Raw genomic sequence first — 23,395 nt, 5'->3', positions numbered from 1 at the left:
TGAAGAAAAAATATCTATGTTTTGCAGTATTAAATTTGAACAATATCAAATTTATTTACTAATCTTTTTTACTTTTTCCAAAAAATAATATATATATTTAGATATAGACATATACATATAGAAGAGGAAACGAGGGAAAGAATAAGTATAATTTCTAACTAGAAAGATACATTGAGTATGCAATTAAGCAATGAACATAATTAAAGTTCATATATTATAAGTTGCTGACAAACATTAACATGCTTGTAGGATTCACACTTTATATTAAAGTCTATGGAAAAATTATTAAAAATTTAAATATAATTTTGAGTCTCACGTCTACAAAAGTTAAGTAATACATAAATAAATGGATGTACAAACTGATAATTTTTTCGTGATTTATTAGTATCAACTTTTTTGAACTAATTAAAAAATAATGTAAAATTAATACAGATTTTGTTAAAAATATTTTTTACTGCTTAATTATATATATATATATATATATATATATATATATATAATTATTCTTAATTTTTGAGTCTGGTTTGGAAATAGGTGAAGGGCATTGTGCAAAATATATTAAAGGAATTATAAAGATAAGATGGGAAAAAACTACTGGTACGATCTGAACTATATGAGAAATACACTTAAATAATATAATTTGTTGCTAACAAATTAAATGACAATCTACTATCATTGTCTTATATTTAAAAAATGAAATAAAATTTATTTTTAAAATGATAACATGTCCTAAATTTTTTCGAAAAATATATTTAAACAACTTTAGTTTCAGGGCATTTTTACTATCTCACTAAGTCCATTTGATTAACAAGATAACATTATATTATAAATTTTAGGACATTGTCATTAAGACATAGTGTAGTCTTTTTAAAGTTCAATTCATAAAATTATGCTAATAATATATTTTGTAACCTAATATTTGTTATTATAAATCTATAATAGACGTTATTTTAGAGTTCAATTCTGAAAATTACAGCAATATCATATTTTGCCAATTTGCTTGTTGTAAAGTTGAATTTTTAACTATGAAGCTTAACTATTACATCATTATTTTTTTATGGCTTTCTTGTATTCTTTATTCTTTTCTTGATTCTTGAAAGTTCATTTTATCCACTCCCTATCTTCCATTTCATCAACGTCCTATATTCTTTATTCCTTTCTTAATTATTGTAGTCGATATTGTCCAATCCTCAACTTTCCCTTTCTTGTAATTTCTGATATTAATCTGTATATTATTCATTATAGTATTATCATTTTCATGTCACACAAAACCATAGTCTGTATATTATTCATTAGTACTACAATGTGATGTATATAGTTCCCACTGAAATCAAGTATTAATTAAAGCAAAACATGCTTAACAAAGTAAAAGGTTGGTCTGTTTAGTTGTAATCAGGATTAGCCAAAAGATAATCCTCAACAGCCTTGGTAAACCCAGCAGATATTTCATTGTTAACCTTCAAAAACTCATCTGTGAGTTGTGCATCACCTTTGGTGTGGTATTTTACTGTGCACTTGATCATGCATCCTCCCTTAGGGTTTGCTTCCAATTTATACTCATAGCACACCTTCTCCAATGTCTCTGATATTAAACTGCCTTCATCCACTGTGTAGTGGTACACGTACTTTTCTTCGTCCACCACATCAACCTTTTGATTCACATATCCTAGTCCAATTCATAAACAATACTTATACACCATCAATGAATTATCACATCATTGCAAAACACAAAGAAATTAACGTTGTGTTAGAAATATCGATTCTTATTTGAATTGAACTCATTTTTCATATGTATAGTTTCTCCCCTAATATGAAAAATCCCAGCATGTTGCAATATGCGAACCAAATTCTTACGAAACTTACCATTAGCAAGAACGATTTTCTTGATGGATCCAGGTCCTCCGTCTCCAATGATTTCAGCACTCTTAACTAAGTTTGGTATAGCTTTTGGAAGAACATTGCCAAAATCGAAGGCCATGGCTTTGAATAATCTTGCAGGAGCCACAGCACAAACTTGCTCACGTTCAGTGGTCACAATTCCCATGATTTTTTACACAAAGGATTGATGCAAGTTCAAGATGATATGTATATATATGACTGAGAGCTTGTAAATTGCTTTTGCTGAGTTAGTGCGATTTTGTGGATTGTGATCAACTACACATAACATTTTATATTGCTAGAAAGTGGGAATAATTACTATTATTCAATAATTATCTGCCAACATAATAATTAATTAGTGAAATAGTCAAAGTAAATGCGGTGTCTTTAGAAGGAACCAGCACTTTCCAGAGAACTTGTCAGATTATTTAATGCCCTCTTTCCAAAAGTCTTAGAAAACATAATTATATATCTTTTGCAGCTCAATTATTGTTGATTATATATATATAAGTTTAGGTACAAGAGTATAATATAATCTAAGCAAACTCTATCTTGTATCATTTATTAATTAAGATAATCATATCCTTTGTGTGTGTGTGTCTTTTGAATAACTGTTATTGACAGCATGAAATAGAAAATGCAATTCCTTTGAGTTATAATATTAATATATATTATTACAGAATACAGATAGAGATCGACATCAACACCAACAAGACACGTAGATATTCGATCATATTACAGTACTCAATCAAATTGACCGATATAACAGTAACATTTAAGAATGTTACATAAAAGCAACACTTGCTGGGAAGGAAATTAAACCAAACAAGATCAAACCCAAGAAGCCAGGACAAGAGAGAAATTTGAAGAAGCAGATGAATCAGTATTCTCCAGGGTTTGCCAAAACGTAACCCTCGACAGCCTTGAAAAAACCAGTTCCCCTGGCCTTTGATTCTTCAAGCACTGCTTCTAAGAGAGGTGCATCGCCTTTGGTGTGGTATTTGACAGCGACCTTGGAGATGGAACCACCATCAGGACCAGGCAAAACCTTTGTCTGAAGTGTGATTTTCTCCAAACTTTCATGCAACCCTGGTCCTCCCACTATGCTGTAATCGAATCCCAGGTTAGCTTCGTCCACTGCATCGATTTTCTGCAGCACAAAACTGGTTTCGCTACCTGCAACCATCATCATAAATTAGTACCACTCAAACCCAAAATCTTAATACAATATCTTGATATGATGTTCAACTTTCTTATGTATATTACTCACACTTAGATACTTAATAAAACCAATCTGAATTCTCAGCGTAAATATGAGCATAAAACAAGAGTTAACATTGTTAATTTCTATATATATATGCACTGACCTTCAATAGCTGTTAGCTTCTTGATGGTTCCAGGTCCACCATTTCCTTCAACAATTTCAATGCTCTGGATGACAGGAATAACCTTTGGGATGATGCTGTCTGAATCTTTTGTTAGAGCTTTGTACAATATTGCTGGAGGCAGTGTAGAGGAGTTCTCATCATCGAAAGCAAAAACACCCATGATCGATGATATAAACACACAGAGATTAATTAACACAGATAAACTGAGATTAGAGTGTGCTTAGCTTGTGATGGTTTAGGGCATAGGGAGAGATGGTATTTATAGCCTCACACCAGCTACCATTCTTACTCATAAGCTACTTAATTATCCCAACAACTTCAATTCTCCTTGGTGCTCGTCACGATGTTCATTTTTAATTATTGGATCATGTAGTATATTCCAAGTTTTATAATGAGATTAGGGGAATGAAGACTAAGAATTAGTCAGAAGATGGAATAAATATCAGTACATCTTATTCTCTAAACAAAATGCTAGCAATCATGTACCTTTTTTAATGTTTTATGAATTCATAATAGGTTTTATGTATAGTTATAATGATAGAAAATATTGTACATATCCATTTTTTCTTAACTTATGCTAGATCAGCTTTAATATTAATTTCTTTTACTGTTTTAAATATTTATAAGTGCATCCAAACATAATTATAATACCGTAGAACATTCTTACCAATGAGAATATGGTCGAGTTCAATGAAATGAAGAACCCAACAAGGTTATGACAATAATTAACCTGCTTGAGAGAAATCAAACTTCTGATGAAAATTTAGATGTGATTCTTTATACACTTTTAATATTATTTCTAATTATAAATGGGACTTTACTTTCGTAACTTATATAAGTTTTAAATATAAATATCCATTGTGTAAATTATTGAAATAAAAATTCAAGTCTAAGGAAAGTACATTAGACTGGGTGTTAGATTTTAAGATTCAAACACTTAGTGTATTAATTAGAGTGAAATGTAAAATAGATTTATTATTATTCTAATTAGTCAATAATTTTTTTGCCTTTTTACCTTAACCTTTATTTATTAGAGATATAAAATTCACGTGAATTCAAAGACGGCTTTATTTATTAATTTTTTTAAAGAAGATTATTAAGTTAATGAAATCACTTTATCGATTTTTTTTTTCAGATAATTATGTTGACGCCACTTTCACACACATATTTAATTTTTGGTAATAGAATAAAGTCAATTTTCTTCTCTAAGGATTTTTCTTTTACATTATTTGTGAAAACATAATATGTGAATATCTTTCATAAAATAATTCCTCATTTTATTTAATTACTTGTACGTTGTCTTTACTCTGATAGATATATTTAGATTAATTTTGTAGTACTCAGAATGATTCAAAGAAATTCGATGTCATCAAACCTTTAAATAATAAAAAAGATATACCAAGAAATATTCTCACTTAAAAAAATAGTTGCTATTAATTAATTAGATTAAATTAAATCTTTTATGAATAAAGAATTTAGTTTAACTAATAATTGTTTAGCAATTAATTGACACCTGCAAGCTCACAACAACGTAATATCCCTCGAGAAATATCACAATTTATAAAATAGCAAATTTATTTTACCATGCTCTTTATAATATAACAAAATTCAGAAGATTTTCATTAAATAAAGCAAATCCCATTATGAATTAATAAAAAAATTATCATAATTGAATAAATTTTACATAAATTTTGTATAAAATGATATTAATATCCTATGTGGAAAAGAATAACATTAAAAAATATATGTTACCAACATCCTTCGATCGAATTATTTGTCATCAAATGTGGACTTTGTCCAAATTGATCAAATGATAGAAACAATGTATGTTTGCCGATCTTTTGAAAGCATATATATATATATATATATATATATATATATATATATATATATATATATATATATATATATATATGAAGATAATGCAGAAAAAGTTGGAAATTGACTGAAGCAAAGAACAAAGAGTTGATGGACGGCAAAGTTTCTAAATTCACAAGCAAAGATGTGTTCTCTAATCTGATTAATTTAATTTTTTATGTTGTTTTGTTAAATAAGGTGTTTATGTATTAACAAGTTACTTATTACATTAAAATAGAAAATAAAAATTGGGTTGTTCATAATATTTGAGATTCTCATTTTAAGCATATTTTAAGACAGAAATAAACATTCATTTCCTTTCGTTCCGTTGTGCTTGCAATATTTATTTATTAGTTGTTTTAATTAAGTGAAACAAACGCACACACCTATGTCATCAAATTCATTGATTTGTTTCTTATTGCTAATTCATATGGTACTTGTTTAAATTAATAATATATAAGAAACATTTTCAATTATAATTATTTCTTTCATCAAAATTAAGTTTAAGCAACTCATTGCATTAACTAGTCATATCAGTTATAATTATTTTTTCTCTTTCCAACAGGCCATTTTGTTTTGACTGCTAACCTCACTGTCTATTTTTTTTTTTCTGCATGAAATATTCAAGTTCTTTTACGTGTTCTGGTTTATCTTATACCTAATTTTGTAGGTTTATTACACTATAGTATGTAATAATTGGAGAAAAATATTATTAATTTATTGGTGAGTCTGCATGCAGATATCCATGAAGAGTTGAATGGTTTACTGCAAAGAGGTTCAGTAATGAGGATTTGCCAGAAGATAGTCTTCAACGAGCTTCACAAGTCCTTGGATCTTGGCTTGGTTAGCCTTCAGTTCCTCCTCAGTAAGAACAGCTTCACCTTTTGTGAAATATTTGGCATGCACCTTCCTAATTGATCCTCCATTGGAGCCTTCTACCAGTTGGCTCTCGAATGAGATCTTCTCCAATGTCTCAGGCAACCCACTGCCATCAATTATGCTGAAGTTGTACACGAAGCTACCCTCATCGATTGCATCAACTCTGTGCAGCACGTACTTGCTTTCTTCACCTGCTCCCATGTTCATTTCATTCACATTCATCAAGTTCTTTTACACAACAACGTTCAATTCTAGAATCTTATGTAAGTATGTGATATGCCATGTATTGAGTTAATTAAAAAGGTAGCATTTTATATCTACTGACCTTCAATGGTGGTGATCTTCTTGATGGTGCCAGGACCACCATTTCCTTGGGTGAATTCAATACTGTGGATGCTATCCACAAGCTTTGGGAAGAGGTTATGGAAATCCAAGGTCATCGCTTTGAAAAGCCTAGCAGGAGGCACAGCAGCAGGGGTATCATAAACCTGAGTAAATACACCCATGACACTGATGTGGTTATTGTGAGAAGATGTTGGTGTTGGTTGCTGATATGTGGAAAGGGAAGTCTTTATATACCAGTGGTGGCTGCCGGCTAGGGTGGCCTGCATTGGCCATGTGTCATGATTAGGTATACTTCTACCATTTTGGTGGGGCCTCTCCTCCATTGACATAATTTTTGGTGGAAAAGAAAATATTTAGAAAAGGGTTACAGTTGACTCATTAGTCAAAAATGGTGGTGGTTTTTCTACAATAGAAGTCATATATTCACCCACCATAAAATGTAGTGGATTCTTCAGAAAATATGAGAGCACTGAAGTGATAAAAGTAATTAGTGATTTGATTACAAAATTAATTAAGATGATATAATGGTATTTTGTTTTAAAAAAAAATTTGTTAAATCGTTCTTACTTTTATATCCAAAACATATATTCAAATGTTTATAATTAGTTCAACTAGATTCAATAAGAGTATAAAATAAAGTAAAACTATGCTTAAGAGAATAAAAAAAAAAATTAACACTTCAACTTAAACGCACTTCTTAATTTCACTTATTATTTTTAAAAAAACTATTTTCTAAAATTATTTTATTCTACTCGGTGATGAATTTCTTATCTAAAATTTATTAGAATGATAATCAAGGATGAGAGTGGAATTAAAAGAAGAATGCGATTATATATTATTGTTCAGTTAGATATTGAACATATGCAAGATTATGGCCTTAACTAAGAAAAACAGCTGTGGAATGATTTGACAATAAAAATGCAAAATTTGAGTGGAGGCCAGCAACTTCTAACCCCATGATTTACCTGATAATGAAGAAAAGGTTTAAATGTGTATGTAAATATGCTTTTTAATTGGCACTCTATCTAGTTTTGTACAGACTATAGCTACCATCTTCTGTATATAAAGGTATCTTAAGAAAACAGATATTTTGAAACCTTCAAGTAATAACTAACTTTACCTTTGGTCCCGATAACCAATCAGAAAATTCAACCAATTGGCCAGGAAGAACTGCTAAAATTAACCTAGAAAAATTCAAGTAATGCCTTTTTTATGGATCATCTAGAAAAAACTTAAGAGACATACCTTAAAACTGAATGGGATGTATAATTATAAATTCTACTGCCACCATATGCCCGTGCTAGTGAAACGAATTTTATTCCCAATGGTTATTCGGAACTAACATAGAAGACAAGCAGGATAAAAGAAACGTTGCATTTATGAACATAACTATAGACACAATACATATATATCCAGTGTAACTACCGCCACTTAGTATCGTTCTGAATTTCTCTCTCTTTCTCTCTCTCTCTCTCTCTCGTGCTTACAGCTCCAGCTCCTAATACAATAATGGCATACGAGCTACAAATACAGTCATAATTTATCATCAAGAATGGTGGACAACAGAAGCCCTTGCACAAATTCAAACCTCCGAGCGTTCTCTACTTTATCTTCTTCTGACAGCTGTAACTGTTTAGGTTCTCTGTAACAACATAATATTATCAGACTATAAGTGTTGGAATAGTTGTGAATCACAAAATGGATGAAAAGGTTCCGAAGCAGGGTGACACGATGCTAAAATGATCATAACAGTTCAAGTTATTCCACTAATCACAACTATTGAATGCAGATCGAATTACTCATTATATCTCGATAAATCTAACTTCAAATACGTATTCGAAATGTGATCTATCTGATCATTTATAGGTTCAAATTCATGAATACCTGAATGCAAGAAACCGTTACCTGTTTCATCAGTCAGTTTTAAAAAAGAAAACGGTCACAATTTTAACCACATATAGAGCATAAGACGCACCCAATACTATAACTATTACACAAACAACCTAAATGTTTCCCATTAATTTTTCAAGAATAGAAGGACATAATAAGACAGCGGTATCAACCTTCCTACCTTTCCAAGAAATGATCTTTTGAGCTTTCTTTTACAAGGGCACCTTGGATGGAAGCAGGAAGTGTTGCACTCAAAGACTCATCGGAACCAAGTGGGCTGAACATAAAAGATGATAACAGAGGATCAGGGTCAGAATTGGAGGAAGCTAGGAATGAAGAACCTCCAAGAAGTGACTGCAAGGCTCCATCTCGTAACTCTCTCCTCAACATAGAAAGTGTAGAGCAAGAGCCTCCTTTCCTAACCCTCCTTTTACGCTGCACGTAAATTCTGGTTATGGAAAATCATTTGACGAAATGAATAGTACTTGAAATCAAATAGCTACCAAGGCAATGCAGATAGGAAATACGATTTGGGTTCACCTGCCCCATAAGATCGAGAATGGATAGGGACTGGGTAAAGTACTATTGTATTCGCACCCTTTTCTCTGCCCGTATTTAAAATAAAAATATTTGTATTTGTCACTATGGTGTGTGGATAAACAACTTTAATCTTCATGCCTGTGTCATTTGAATACCTATATATTTATATTCATTCCCATTACTGCACTACTTCCCTTGTGTATAAATCAATAAAAGAAATATTAATTATAAAAATTAATTCTTGAATGAAAGGATATATAGTTGATTCCTTCTGTTATTTGTTATGGCACTCAAAACATAGAATGCTATTGTTAACATGCATTTCTGTTGGTTTCTCCAAAATCACGAAATAAATTGAATGCATGAATATGTTTATATTATTTAATAGGTTTTGCTAACTTACACCTACTTGATCTTTTACAAAGAGTAAGATTGCAAGTTATAACTGCAAAGTTTTTAAAACACCCAATGTGAAACTTGGTAAATTACTCTTTCTAAATATATAAGTGGGTGAGTTAGTAAAATAATTTTAGAAAAATGACTTAGTAAGTACAAATCAAAGCATGCTAACTTACATCTACTTATCTTTTAAAATGACTTAGTAAGTATAACTAAAAAAAAAAAAATTAAAACACATTCAGGGTGTATTTGCTAACTCACACCTTCTAAAAAACAAAATGGGTTTAAGTTAGCAAAACCATATTAAAAATAAAATAGGTATAGGATAAGTACTATGGTATACTACACGTCCTCGTCCACAACAAAATTTACAAGTAAATACCTATCCTAGACTCATCTACATATCCTACACTCATCCCAATTAGCGGCTATTTATTCTACTCGTTTGTGGCTAATTTTACAGATATTCAAAGTCAGCGCATACTTTGTCATCCCAACTCAAAGACTCTTGTTCTACATACATAGTTAACTAAATAGGACAGACTCAACGCATGATATTATCATTTAACAATGTTGAAATCACAGGAATAACTACACCAAACAATTTGCACATTTGATAAAGTCTAATACATCAGATAAAACATGCGTAGTCGAGTACCACTGTTCTTCATTTCAAACAAACTAAACTAATGCTTGCTTAATAGAAACATACTCAAATTGGCTCATAGAAATCTATCACACATTCACTAGTGTGCAAGTAGCTAACCTGGCCATTCATAGTGACGGGAAGACACGTGAAAACTCTTCACACGACATTTTACAGGTTTCATTTTTTGTTTTCTCGTTCCTTTATTAAAAGGCAATATGCATGGATATTGAAATTTTATCCATCAACAAATTTTGGTATAGTTTAAATGTTTATGGAAGGAAAAAATTCGAAAATAAAATGAATCAAGCTTCCTTCCTAAGTTAAAATCAATTTATGGTTGACAACCATTTTAAAAGTTATAATATCCTAAATTTCCAAAAGCTAAAGTCCGGAAGTTAACTTTAACTTTTCATAAAAAAAAATTATTCATTTCACTTCATATTTCCTCTATTAAACACGTACACGAGTTTTCAAACTTCACGAGCATCAAACAACTGAACCGTCAACTTAAAATTATCAAATCACTGAAGCAAAGACACCATAATCAAGAAATATAAGAACCAAATTGCAAAAAGGATATCCTCAAGAAGCTCCCATGTTGCGTGGTAATATGTCCAACGATATCCATTCCTACCTTTTTGCCACAAACAGGACACACCTGAAGACACAAGCACCAAGCAACAATTAAGAAACACGACTTAGCGCGCGAAACAAGCAATCAGCTAATAAAACATGTAATGCGAGCACAGAACATAACAGAACCAATATTGTTGTGGAGTTAGCAAGCAGACCCACCCACAAACACTCGCTCATCCTCATTGAATAACTTTAAGGAATTAAAAATACATAATTTATTTATCTTTTACTATGATCACTAATTTACATCATGTTTAACTACTCCTTTAAACTTTATACCCGTAAACATTACATATTATATAGTTACAACACTGAAAACATCTTATTTTAATCTCTACACATACCCTTTTTTTAATTACGTTTACTCTCTAAATATACATTTTTGATGACTTAAGTTCCTATAACTACAATTAAAAGTGATTAAAGACGTATATGTTGAGCATGAATGAACACGAATTTTTTTTTTAATTAGAAGGATTAAAATAAGTTTTAAACCTTGATATTAAGTTAAGAGGTTGTGTCGGTAATTGGTAATTGGTAAGTGGAAAGAAGAAAGGGGAAACGGACCCCGTTTTTGGCTTGTATGGGATGGTGCTCGTCAATGTGGCAACAGAGCGAAACGACGTCGTAATCCTCGGCGCAGTAAGGGCAGAGGTACTCCGCTCTTAAATCATCGTTCCCTTCACTCTCCTCCATGTACAGATCTGCAACAACAATTGCAGTTCGCTATATCATAATCTTTTCTATCCAGTAATAAACGTTTTTTTTCAAATTCAAACAACAGAATCAAGAGAGTGGAGATAGTGCGAGACCAGATCGAGATTGATATCGGCGTGAAGAGGTGGAGATTCGCGTGGAAACCCACGAATTTGAGGAGTCCATGAAACCATAAGATCAAAAACAGCGAGAAATGTACGTCGGAGAGAGAGAGATAGAGAGATAGAGAGAGAGTTTGTTGTGGCACCGGCTAGAGGAGAGAGAAAGCTTATGTGTTTTGGGTTTATTTATATAATAATAATTGTATAAATCATTCTCTATATCAAAATATGTAATAAAAACTACATTGGCTATTTGTTAAAACCATTTAGGCATACTTATTTTCCTAAGGTATTTTTAATTTGGTTGTTTTATTTTATACTTTTTTAGTTGAGTCTTTGTAAGTATTAATTTGAAATAAATTAGTTTTTATAGTTAAAAATCGTTAATGATGTTAAAATTGTGTAGAAGTGGATATAAAATTTTCCTGTGTTAAAATTGTGCAGAAGAAACAGCAGAAATTAATTTGTTTGAAATTAGCAGTTATAAGAATTCAATTGAAAATGTTTAAAAGAAGGGGACCAAATTGGGAATACCTTACGAAAATAAGGATGCCTAAATGGTTTTAACCATTTTTTTTAGATTAAAATCAATAATTTTAAATGTAATTATTTATATGTATACCCATATATTGTAATTTTCTTATAATTATTTTTTAAATATCTTAATATGTAAAAAAAGATTTAAAATATCTTTCTTACGACTTTTTAATTACGGTTAATAATAACTCAAATTCTTTTCAAATTTTTAAGGTGTGAATTATTCTTCTTAATTAATATGTTTGTAAAACTTAAATGCAGTAGATGTTAATTATAAATAATGATTACTTCGTTAACAAGTGGCTCTCGTAGCTCAGTTGGTTAGAGCACCCGTTTAGTAAGCGGGAGGTCTTGAGTTCGACTCTCAACGAGAGCATTTGGCTTTTCATATAAAAAAGAAACGTTTTCATGAGATATGGTAATTTTATTTCAACCATACTCTTATTAAGTCATTTAAAGTTGCAACGAATTAAAGTTTTAAATTAAAATTAATAACTACTATTTGTTTTCTAAAAACGGGATATAAAAGTTTTTAACAATATTTTTCACCATCTAAACCGAACTTAATTACTCTTAGGAGTGGTAATTCACAATTTCCACAAGCTCTAGAAACTATGATTTCCAATTTGGATACCATATTGTTCCTTAAGAAATGAAAGAAAATGAACTAAGCTCATATTTTATATACTCAAGATTTCATGACAAGTGATTCTCCAGTTAAAAATAATTGGAGAGTATGCAATATAACATGTTTTTTCATAAATAAAAGTAAACGTAGTTGTTTATTCTATTTGTTTAATTAAACTATTCAATTTATCTTAGATAACAAAATAATTGTTTTCTTAAAATAAGTGGAACATGTAGAAAAACTTAAAAAAAATAAAATAAGAGTGAATAGTTTTTGGAATTGAGATGTCTAATTACAGGAGCTAATTAAAATAGATTTGTATTAAATTTTTCTTTTTCATTTCATTTTACACTCTTTAAAAGTTTTAACTCTTAAGATAATGAATACAAGAATGTGTTCCATCAAAGTATTAAAAGAAAAATATCTTATGTATAAATACTAATAAGAATTGTAGTTAATAATAACATGATGTAATTCTGATTGTTGCTATTCTATTTTATTATAGTATTGATTTATTATGTAATTGTTTTATGTCATGTAAGAGCAAATCCTTGGATTCGTATATATTTATAGGGTAATGATACTTTGACACCCAAAAAGTGACAAACTTTTGACGCTACCAAGTGTCGTTTTCGTATTGGTCCATCTATGAAATAAAGAAAAAGAACAAAATGACATGGAAATTAGTGGGGAGAGGGGTTTCAGGGTGCGTTTCAGTTTTTCAAATCAAAATCTCATTTCCACATTTGGGATTGAAAACCCTAGAGAGAGAAGCACCCTAGGCCAGCGAGAAGAGCTCGACGGAGTTTTTACCATCACTTGCAAACATGTGTTATTCAACGTTAACCGGAGGACATTCCGCTGCAGTACCGCCGATTGGAACGTGCCCAGCCACCGCAAACGGTGTCCCGTGAAGAGGTTTTGGAGTTCGAGTGACTTCCCATCGTTCATCGGAAGCACCACCATTGACCGTGAAAATTGCCTTGATTTTTAATTAAACCAATTTTTTTTTAGACTTATTGGATATAGAAGTGTTGTTCAGCCATTGATGATCACAAGTATATGGATCTCCATGGCCAAGAAACAATTCCTTTTAAAACTCAATGTGTAGAATCAGACCTGGGAGTAGAGGCCAAATAAGTGGATAGTTCAGGCAAAGTTTCTGCACACAAGGGTTAACTATGAAAATGACCTTGATTTGTAATTGAACCAACTTTCTTTTAAGACTTATTGGATATAGAAGTGTTGTTCAACCATTGATGATCACAAGTATATGGATTTACATGGCCAAGTAACAATTCCTTTTAAAACTCAATATGCAGAAACAGACCTGAAAGCAAAGGCCAAATAAGTGGATAATTTAGACTAAGTTTTTGCACGAGGAGGTCATCTTTGAATCTGACACTTATTTTGAACTGCACATTTAATTTTTTACCAATTTTATTAAATAATAGTGATTATTTTTCATTTATTAACACATTTATATCCAAGTTCATCCTCAAGGAAACATTTTTTTTTTTTTAAATGTTGGTGCAGAAACAGAACTGGTAGCAGAGACAAAATAAGTGGGTAGGTTAGACTAAGTTTTTGCATGAGGAGATCATCTTTGAATCTAAGACTTATTTTGAACTGTACATTTAATCTTTTACCAATTATATTAAATAATTATGATTATGTCATTTATTAACACATTTATATCCAAGTCCCCAAGGAAACATTTTTTTATAAAGTGATGGTGTAGAAACATAACTGGTAGCAAAGGCAAAATAAGTGGGTAGTTTAGTCTGAGTTTTTGCACGAGGAGGTCATTTTTAAATCTGGCACCTTAAACACATATGATGACATACAACTCTTGGACATTGCTCAACAAAGGTCGTAGATAAATAATGCTCATTGTTGTATTGAACCATGTCATAATGAATACAAAAAATAACACAATCATCATTGGTATGTTCAAATTACATTCAACCACATAATAAGATACATTTCGTGAGGACTACAGTACAAACGTCCTACACAATAAATGGTCATTATTCTATTCAATCATATCATAATGAACACCAAATATAACACATTGATCATTCTTAACTTCAAATTTCACTATCAATAAATGTAAGGAATACATTTCTTTGATGATTTGTAACAAAAAATATGTACATTCAAATCTAATCATTACAATTTTAAATAGTGATAAAATATTGCATGTCCTTGTTGCACTACTCCTTATTTGCTGGACAATTGCAGATTCTCCCCTGAAAACTGTATAATCTTTTCTAGCTGTGAAAATGGATTCATTAGGTTATGTCCACATTGGACTACTCTCGCTGTGAAAGGAAGGAAACACCATGAGAGCATAAAAGAAATGAAGTAAAAAAATTAATTAAAAATACATTACATAAACTTTTGTAGTGTTATCTCAATGTGGTACCAAACAGTGGTCGACCAAATAGGATAATTCAAAATGTAGAACCTAAGTATTATGTGTCAAATCTCCCAAACCAAATTCATACTCTCTTACTCAACTTTTCTACAACTTCACATTCATTTTTTCTTTTACTTAAAGAAAAGACTATATCACTTAACCTTTGTTATTAATATTCTGATAATAATATTGTGACATATTTTTTCATGTATAATAATTACTTGATAATACCTAAATTTCAGAGATTAATGAGAAATGTGTGAAAGAATGAATGAACAAATAAAGTTTATCTTGTATTAATATGAAAAAACCTGAACTTAACTAACACAATTCAATTATACTAAAAATAAATAACCTGAAAGTGCAAGAACCAATTATACTTTCAGAAAATACATGTTTTTCCCTCTTTAGTCTTAGGATGGAGGGAAGAAACAATTGAGGTTGAAAGGGAGGATGTAAAACTCTTCATTTCGATTGTCTCCTTTAAATGCTCTGAACTTAGTCCATCATGACATTCCCCTATCTTTGACATTATCCCTATAGTCAAGAGTGTTGTCAAAAAACACAACAACTATTTCTGAATCATGCAAATAGAAGTATAGAATAACCATAATTAAGAACATGACAATATAAGAATTTTCCAATTCAATCAATAACAATAATATTCCCAACAAATATGAAAAGGAATTAAAGAATTCATCGTGTCGTGCCATTCATGTCTGCATGGTATACCTCACCGTATGAACCTATTAGAAAGAAAGTATGAACATATATATTAAAAAAATTTCAGAAACAAGTGGAATACTTAAAGAACACTACCAGTCTCCCCAACTATCACATATAAAATGGTATAGTGCATGTTAAAAATACAAAATATTGAAGAGTTAATAAAGCTTGACATAACCATGCTTGCACAAATAGAAATAAAAATAAAATAATCCATTTAAAAATAGGGTGAAGATTAATGCTAGATTAGTAATTTATTTGCATCAATTGGGAGTCTCACTAAATTAAATAGTAAATCAGAGTAATGTCCTATTTTTAGTAAATATAATTTAAAAATAGGGTGAAGATTAATGCTAGATTAGTAATTGATTTGCATCAATTGGGAGTCTCACTAAATTAAATAATAAATCAGAGCAATGTCCTATTTTTAGTAAATATAATTAACAGTTTCAAGAAGAAAATGAATGCAAATCATGTATATTAACTATACCAATTCTTTCACCAAGAAAGAGATCCTCCCATGGTTACAATCAGCATTGTGATCCCCAAAACTGTGAAAGATGTCAAAATAATCTAACAATAACCATAAATCTCCAAAAATTATTTTGCGTGTATAAAAATTGTAGCTTTGTACCCAAAAAACAGAACAATCCAAAATGATAAAAAAAAATCAAATATTTAAAACAAGTCAAAATAAAATAACAACAATAAGAAAGAAATACCAAAATGAACTAGGGATACTTACAAACAATGCTTTTCGTCTTCAATGGTGTTTTTCGCCTACTACGGTGATTTCAAACGGCGCTTGTAGTGAAACAAACAACGGGAAGCTTCAAAACTCATGTCAATGGTGGTTTTGGTGTTGAACAATGATTTGAAATAGCGAAAGGAACAATGCTTCGAAACGGCAGAAAGTTAGGCCCGAACGACAGCAGAGATAGCTCCGGTGAAGGCGGCGGTTATGGGTAGGAGAACATTCTCTCTCGTGAATCCCTAAAATGAAACCCGCGAACTTAAAATCCTGCAACCCCAAATCCTTTGCATTTCCATGTCATTTATTTTTTTTTTAATCTTTTCCAACTGGACCAATCAAAACGTGACATGTGGATGGTGTCAAAAATTTGTCAAATAAAAGTGTCAAAGTATCATTACCCATATTTATATTGGAGGATTTTATTACTGAGATATATGTAACAATTAAATTGGTTCCGTGGAGTATTATTTATTTTTGGAGTACAACATCATATAATTATTTATTTTTGGAGTACAACATCATATAATTGTAAGTTGATGTTGCTATAAAAATGATTTTTTAATTTGTTTGATGCGACAACAAATCAGAATTTATAATAATCTATATTTATCTATGTAAATATAATGTTAACATTTTATCTTTAATCAATTTTGTTTCCTAAATTGTGATGTATAATATAACTCCAAAAGTCTAAAAATTCTATTAATTTTTAAGCACACTTATGATAAGTGCAAAATGGTCAGCCTACAAGCAAAATTAGGTAAAATTGTTTTCATGAAATTAGTATTAGTTAACCAAAAACGTTGGTTTAATACGAATAGGAGTTAGAGAACTTAAGTTACAACCAAATTTTATAATAAATAATTAATCTGAATCATATCCTTCAAACACTTCACTTATTTATCCAAAGTGAAGTTTCAAACAAATAAAGATAACTCCTTGATGTGATTGAAATAATTTATCCATCAAATACAAAAATTTAAAAGGAAATTCGACTAGATTTGCATTGCAGAACGAATTTCAACTGTCAGATCAAATTCCAGTATATACATGTTTCTATTGATTTCGATAAATCTTTTATCCAAAATCAAATAAAATCACACCGCAAACTTCCCAACAAATAAATATGTATGCATTTAATTTCTCAAAAAAAGTATGGCACATAAAAAAAAAAAATACACTGTTTCAGGTATTATTTTATAACAAAATAAAATGGGACACACAAACAAGTGCAAATAGACAGTGACAAACTTAATTCTGTTGCTGAGACAATTCTTTGGTTCAAATACGAAATAGTCATTGAAAAATACTAAGTTTTATTTGTCTTATCTGACCATCAGCAATTCTTGTCACTGCTACTTCTGTCACCATATCAATGTCGTCATTGTCTCCACCAAGATTATTGGATTTGATTGGAAACCCAGGAACCATAATCCTTAGTAGAAACAGCTTCCACAACAATAGGCATAAAAGCATGATTAGTTCCACAAATTTCACTGCACTGACCATAATAAACCCCTTCTCGTTGTATAAAAGTAGAGATCTGATTCAAACGACCAGGTACTGCATCACATTTCACACCCAAGGAAGGTACAGCCCAGCTATGAAGTACATCAGCTGATGTTATCAGAACACGCAGATGAGTTTTGGCGGGTACCACCACTCTATTGTCAACTTCTAATAAACGCAGTTGACCCAATTCTAGATCATCTTCTGGAACCATATAACTGTCAAAAGCAAGGGACTGCTCATCCGAATTGTTATAGTCTGAATACTCATAACTCCAATACCATTGATGCCCAATAGCTTTGATAGTAATGGCAGGATCAACTACAACATCGTCCATTGAGTATAACAAAGTGAATGATGGTATGGCGATAAACATGAGAATGATACTGGGAAATATGGTCCAGAGAATCTCAATGGTGGTTCCATGAACAATCCTTTGTGGGATTGGACTAATTTTAGACCTGAAACACCATAAAGCACGAGACAAGACCCACAAAACAAAAACCGCAATTTGAACAAGGAAGAAAAAGATGTCGTGATGTAAGTCCATTATTCCTTGCATTATAGGTGTTGCCGCATCTTGAAATCCTAGTTGCCACGGTTCTGGTGCATCACAAAAGGATATCGCAGGGAAGCCTCCACACATCCATCTATTCATAATAAAGACAACACTTGGAATATATGATTACCGAAAATGATCAATCGTTTTCTCTAAAAAAAATCAAGAATTAATCATTACAAGTTATGATAATCAGATCATCTCAATAAAAACTTTAGTTTTTCCTAACTCTTACCACGTTATATTTTAATATTTCTTCATCATTACAAGATATGAACTCTTGTTCTAGTCTATCTTATGTTATACAGTCTGAGACAATTAAAAAATCAAATTTAAAGGTGATGTGGAGACTTAGAAAAATCCACTATGACATCTTTCTTTTATCCCATACCTTGGACACATTTAAGGTATTCACTCTAGAAACGAATACTATCCTACACTACTGATATTAGGAAGAGACAAATCCAATGTGTGATTTCAAGAACAGGAAGATAACATAAATGTGTATATTTCCCTAAATGCTAGAGTATTAAGATTGAATATTTCAGTAAAAAATTTCATAACTCAAGCGTATTTGCTGTACTTTTATCTCTATGTATAAAAAACATCCTAGGTTTATAAAAGTTTAGCTTAACCAAATACCCACCTTATGTCTCGTCTTCTTGCACTTTGTTATGACACAATTTGAAAGTCAATCCCGTTTTAAACCTCTCATTGTCACTCTTTTTAGTGGCAAAAAGGATGTTGCAAACTACACTAGTCTATTAAAATTGTATGTAACATATATATAAACATTTAAATGGTAATGAAAGAACACAAACCTTAAAGCCCTTGGTATCCTCTCCATCCCAGTAGTCATTTTATTGATGACAGGATTTGCAGCAACCTGTTCAGGTTTCACAGGGGTTTTGAAGCAACTACTGAAATTAATCATACTTGAATTTCTGTTGACAGTTGATAAAAATGATGAAAAGGCAAAGCCTTCACTCCCTATATTTGGCATCTTAAATTTAGTAATTGCAGTCGTACTCTCAGTTCCAGGCGTCATAGAAGGGGAAGAATAAGACCTCTTGCTAAAATGCTCATATTCTTTACCGCTGGATAAAATCAACTTGCGCTGAAAATCATTCGACTGCAGGAATCTTGACATGCCAAAGTTTCCTTTGGAACATTTTCCCACAAATGTGGACCTAACATGAGATAGCAGGCCCATGCTAGAACTTCAAGAGTTTGCCCTCACTTTGGTTCCACTGTAATAGAAATAATAAAATTTTGGTTAGTTCAAAGACAAATCATTGAATAACTTCAAATAAAGATATAAATAATCATGTCAAACAGATTACTGACAAAAAAATTTAAGACTAAACCAATTACAATTCAAAACCATATTTCCTGTTTATGTAGTTTAACTTATATGTTCTCGTAGAAATTTAAAAGCTTTCACATAGTCATTGTATTATACAGCAGAACCAGAGGCATAAAGTTCATATCTGATGTATATTTTATGATTGGCAGAGTATATCAAGTGGGTGGGGGCACAGTTTGTCGTGTGGCAAGCATATGTTATAACTTAGTGAAGAATATCGTATACAACACTTTTAGCAGCAGATTAGAGAAGCGATGAAGCTTCAATGGGCAGTAGAGCAAATACAAAAACACGTACACTATAAGTCAGGTTTTTACCGATTCAGAGGAAGAATTGATAAAGATAGATTTTAGAGGGAGGATTCTACGGGTAAGAAGGATGCTGGTTGGAGATGCTTTGGTTAATGCTCATGAAGTTACTAGTTAGATAGAAAGTACATGCTTCTCAGAGCTTTTCATTTGCGCATCAAAAATGCAGCAAAATTTTGAGTTGATATTCTTTACTGTATTTCTGTGCGTATGGAATTAAGATGAAGGGGCAAATATTTTCTACTTTTGTATGCGTTTGAACTATGGTAATTCCTGTACCAAATTATTCCTATTATATTACTGAGAAAAAAACTAGTGTATTATGATAATGGCAAAATGTCCAAAAAAACCTCACGTCATCTGTTTCATATTCAAGCACAAATAAAAATAATAGATCACTAACAACCACTAAAACTTACAGGAAAAAAAATCATAAAACTCTACACTAAAGATACATACATATATAAACACAAATTTAATGATATAGGATATAATAGTTTAATACTTTGTTCCTATTGTCTTCCCTTTATTTTTTTATAGGCAAAGTTGATGTCATGAGTAAAAACTAGTAGTACAAACTCGACATACGAGATACGTATCAAATGCATAAACCGGAATTACGAAAAACACTTTCTATAGACATTACATCAAATCCCCTATAACATAAAACATGCATGATGCATCATATGCAAAATTGCACATGTCGCAAACTGCAATTTTAAAAAAATACATTTATGATAAAAAAAAATATGCAACTGATGATTCGCAATAACTCCGAATTGTCAACAATAGATTCCATGTTCCATAACATCCACATTCCACATCCTATGCTTGCAAACCTTCCCTGACCCAATATTTTAGGCTTGCTAATCTTCCCTGATCAATTCAACCAAGCAACAACCATAATAAAAACAACCTCAACATATTATTTCAACACTTGTTCATTCACCTCCATAGCAATACATCATACAATCAGCAATATCTAATTGGATTCTGCATCCAATTTCTTCTAATCCATTTCTATGATCTCAGTGTGTCAATTCAACAAATTCGCTTACTTCACTTAGATCACTAAAAATAATAGAAACCATGTGCCTCCAAAATATCATATAACTGCATACCAAACAGAGGGCGTTCATAATTGTTTATCAACCCCGTCCATTGGTAAAAGCTCTACTTAACCTCTACATGTAAAAGATAAAGATCACACCAACACTCTATTATAAACCATAAAAAAAAAAAAACTACATTCACTAGTGTGTTTCCTTGTGTATGATCTGTAATCTACTTGTATACAAGAAACAAAGCAAAAATTATAGCTATTAAAAAAAAACAGAGAAGAAACAAAACAACTTATACCTAATAAACAAAAATGGACTAGTAAACTCATATCTAATAAACGGAAGACACGAAATAGCTTAGATCTAACAAATGGAAGAAAAAAGTAACTTAGATCCAACAAACGAAAGAAGGATAAACTGAAAAACTTATACCTAAAAGAGATCGAGAAGAACGCAGAGGTTTGAATATAGAATTGAATCAAAATTACAAATAACAAATTTATAACATATCTGATAAAACCTAATACATCGGATCTATAGACTTACAATATCAGTGTTGCTCCAAACGATGCGGCGTGGCTCCTTCTGTAGCTCTTGTTTAAAATTTATACCTATGACTTTGTCAATGAAAACCCTAAAGGTTAAATTACTATCAACTCCAAGTTTATTCGATAATTATAAATGAATATAATTATTTTCAAATAATATAAATTTATTTAGTTAAACTATATGATTTAATAATTTAATGAAATTAAATTTACATTTAGTCAATCCATCTACCTAGATGTGTTTATTAATTTATTCTCATACTTTTACATTTAATATTTGATTTTTGAGAACAAAATTATTTATTCATTTTTATTTTATAATTATTGAAATATATATTTTAATAAAATATATTTTTAAAAAATACTTTTTCATTCCTTTAATTAGTTTTTTTTTCATAAAAATACTTATATTAAAATCAATATAATTCAATGTTCGCGTTTGATAAAGAAACATACCAACTTTCATTACTTTAATCAAATTAATAATATATATATATATATATATATATATATATATATATATATATATATATATATATATATACTCAATTTATCGTGTTGTTTATAGTGTGCCACGACATCTCTCATGTGTGATAGATTAAAAATTATTCTCCTCCAAATATTCTCATACAGTGGAGAGCTAATGGATTTAAATAGAAAACTTATTTATATATATATATATATATATATATATATATAACTCGTGAGCTCTCACGAATAACTCTTGAACTCTCTGAAGGGGCACGTGCTTCACTTGAATTCAATAAACTTTATCATATGAAAAGACATTTTCCTTTTCATCAAATGTATACCTTAAAAAAGTATGACCAATATATTCAATTAATGAATTTAATATATTTTAATTTACCTTTGTTTTTCATGTATTACAATGAAGACATGTATATAAACTAATTAATGTTATTTTAATTGTTGTGGATGATAGTTAAATAAAAACAAAAAAAGTTTTTCAAAAATATTATATTTAAAATAATGGAGGGAGTAACTAAGTTTGTGTATATAGTTTAGAGTGGTTTTTATTGTCAGCAATTTTTATTTCTTTTTTTTTAATATTTATAATTTCTATTTTTGTGAAATGAATTTAAGATTGTCTCTTGTGTAATTTTATGAATTTTGAGAAATAATAGGAAGTAGTTAAAACAAGTAATTATAATTTTTATTAATAATAAACACTATTTTAAATACTAATAAATTTTAATTTATAAAATGATATTTAATTTTGTCAATGATATTTAAAATATTTTCTCTCTCTTATTTATCTATGTCTCAAGAGTATAAATTTATATGAACTATAAAATTACATTAATTCTTATTGTGTAACATTTAGTACCAACTAGCAAGTAATTATCACTAGTGCAACTTTTAGCTCTCATTATATACATAATTATTTTTCACATTAGAATATCAACAATTCACCACAATCTTATGGTTTTTTTGTCTTCACATGTCAACCGTTTAATTAAAATCATAATTAAAATTAAAAAAGAAACCAAAATTATATTGACCTTTCAATATCATATAAATATATGTTGGATATGAAATTTTATGAATAAAAAAAACATCAAATGATTTATTTACCACTCAATTTGTTAATTATCATTTTTTTACGAATTAGTTTTTAAAAAATACGAGAAGGAAAAAGCTAAAAATCATATTGTCTAAAATGAATGAATCTGATTA

The 23,395-nt window shown here is 30.3% G+C and overlaps 5 protein-coding genes and 1 non-coding gene across 7 annotated transcripts; 1 reads left to right on the top strand and 5 right to left on the bottom strand.

Annotated features, from left to right (window-relative positions):
- Window positions 1-1,240: 1,240 nt before the first annotated feature.
- On the bottom strand, window positions 1,241-2,126 carry LOC106760217 (major allergen Pru av 1). Its single transcript, XM_014643683.2, has 2 exons — window positions 1,864-2,126; window positions 1,241-1,666 (listed from the first exon to the last, which is right to left on the bottom strand). The coding sequence occupies exons 1-2, from the start codon at window positions 2,042-2,044 to the stop codon at window positions 1,383-1,385; spliced, it is 465 nt and encodes a 154-aa protein (XP_014499169.1). The 5' UTR covers window positions 2,045-2,126; the 3' UTR covers window positions 1,241-1,382.
- Window positions 2,127-2,509: 383 nt separating this feature from the next.
- LOC106760214 (ABA-responsive protein ABR17) lies at window positions 2,510-3,726 on the bottom strand. Its single transcript, XM_014643681.2, has 2 exons — window positions 3,246-3,726; window positions 2,510-3,054 (listed from the first exon to the last, which is right to left on the bottom strand). The coding sequence occupies exons 1-2, from the start codon at window positions 3,424-3,426 to the stop codon at window positions 2,759-2,761; spliced, it is 477 nt and encodes a 158-aa protein (XP_014499167.1). The 5' UTR covers window positions 3,427-3,726; the 3' UTR covers window positions 2,510-2,758.
- Window positions 3,727-5,900: 2,174 nt separating this feature from the next.
- LOC106760030 (class-10 pathogenesis-related protein 1-like) lies at window positions 5,901-6,508 on the bottom strand. The gene is made up of 2 exons (XM_014643468.1): window positions 6,328-6,508; window positions 5,901-6,193 (listed from the first exon to the last, which is right to left on the bottom strand). The coding sequence occupies exons 1-2, from the start codon at window positions 6,506-6,508 to the stop codon at window positions 5,901-5,903; spliced, it is 474 nt and encodes a 157-aa protein (XP_014498954.1).
- Window positions 6,509-7,648: 1,140 nt separating this feature from the next.
- On the bottom strand, window positions 7,649-11,451 carry LOC106760199 (protein DEHYDRATION-INDUCED 19 homolog 4). Its single transcript, XM_014643662.2, has 5 exons — window positions 11,274-11,451; window positions 11,029-11,165; window positions 10,406-10,483; window positions 8,419-8,678; window positions 7,649-7,989 (listed from the first exon to the last, which is right to left on the bottom strand). The coding sequence occupies exons 1-5, from the start codon at window positions 11,341-11,343 to the stop codon at window positions 7,881-7,883; spliced, it is 654 nt and encodes a 217-aa protein (XP_014499148.1). The 5' UTR covers window positions 11,344-11,451; the 3' UTR covers window positions 7,649-7,880.
- A 667-nt stretch (window positions 11,452-12,118) lies between these two features.
- Window positions 12,119-12,192, top strand: TRNAT-AGU. The gene has a single exon. It is a non-coding gene; the product is annotated as a tRNA-Thr (tRNA).
- A 5,317-nt stretch (window positions 12,193-17,509) lies between these two features.
- On the bottom strand, window positions 17,510-21,801 carry LOC106760164 (cytochrome c oxidase subunit 2, mitochondrial). Of its 2 annotated transcripts, none has more exons than XM_014643617.2 (3): window positions 21,696-21,801; window positions 19,236-19,664; window positions 17,510-18,505 (listed from the first exon to the last, which is right to left on the bottom strand). In XM_014643617.2, the coding sequence occupies exons 2-3, from the start codon at window positions 19,625-19,627 to the stop codon at window positions 17,746-17,748; spliced, it is 1,152 nt and encodes a 383-aa protein (XP_014499103.1). In that variant the 5' UTR covers window positions 19,628-19,664; window positions 21,696-21,801; the 3' UTR covers window positions 17,510-17,745. The 2 variants fall into 2 exon arrangements, with proteins under 2 accessions (XP_014499103.1, XP_014499104.1); XM_014643618.2 differs by lacking the exon at window positions 21,696-21,801 and adding an exon at window positions 21,582-21,673.
- Between the last annotated feature and the right edge of the window lie 1,594 nt (window positions 21,802-23,395).

Source organism: Vigna radiata, chromosome 5, assembly GCF_000741045.1.
Source record: "Vigna radiata var. radiata cultivar VC1973A chromosome 5, Vradiata_ver6, whole genome shotgun sequence".
Taxonomy (NCBI): domain Eukaryota; kingdom Viridiplantae; phylum Streptophyta; class Magnoliopsida; order Fabales; family Fabaceae; genus Vigna; species Vigna radiata.
The sequence above is the reverse complement of the archived record's forward strand: the minus strand, read 5'-3'. Positions and strand labels throughout refer to the sequence as shown.

Excerpts from the sequence above, each read along its gene's own strand:
- LOC106760030 (XM_014643468.1), bottom strand. The coding sequence starts at position 6,508 with ATGGGTGTATTTACTCAGGTTTATGATACCCCTGCTGCTGTGCCTCCT. Across the intron at positions 6,194-6,327 it reads GAAGATCACCACCATTGAAG|GTGAAGAAAGCAAGTACGTG; the intron begins GTCAGTAGATAT and ends ACATGGGAGCAG.
- LOC106760164 (XM_014643617.2), bottom strand. The coding sequence starts at position 19,627 with ATGGGCCTGCTATCTCATGTTAGGTCCACATTTGTGGGAAAATGTTCC. Across the intron at positions 18,506-19,235 it reads AGGATACCAAGGGCTTTAAG|ATGGATGTGTGGAGGCTTCC; the intron begins GTTTGTGTTCTT and ends TATTATGAATAG.
- LOC106760199 (XM_014643662.2), bottom strand. The coding sequence starts at position 11,343 with ATGGACTCCTCAAATTCGTGGGTTTCCACGCGAATCTCCACCTCTTCA. Across the intron at positions 8,679-10,405 it reads AACATGGGAGCTTCTTGAGG|GTGCAGCGTAAAAGGAGGGT; the intron begins ATATCCTTTTTG and ends ACCAGAATTTAC. Across the intron at positions 7,990-8,418 it reads AAAGATCATTTCTTGGAAAG|AGAACCTAAACAGTTACAGC; the intron begins GTAGGAAGGTTG and ends ATGTTGTTACAG.
- LOC106760217 (XM_014643683.2), bottom strand. The coding sequence starts at position 2,044 with ATGGGAATTGTGACCACTGAACGTGAGCAAGTTTGTGCTGTGGCTCCT. Across the intron at positions 1,667-1,863 it reads GAAAATCGTTCTTGCTAATG|GATATGTGAATCAAAAGGTT; the intron begins GTAAGTTTCGTA and ends GAATTGGACTAG.
- LOC106760214 (XM_014643681.2), bottom strand. The coding sequence starts at position 3,426 with ATGGGTGTTTTTGCTTTCGATGATGAGAACTCCTCTACACTGCCTCCA. Across the intron at positions 3,055-3,245 it reads GAAGCTAACAGCTATTGAAG|GTAGCGAAACCAGTTTTGTG; the intron begins GTCAGTGCATAT and ends TGATGGTTGCAG.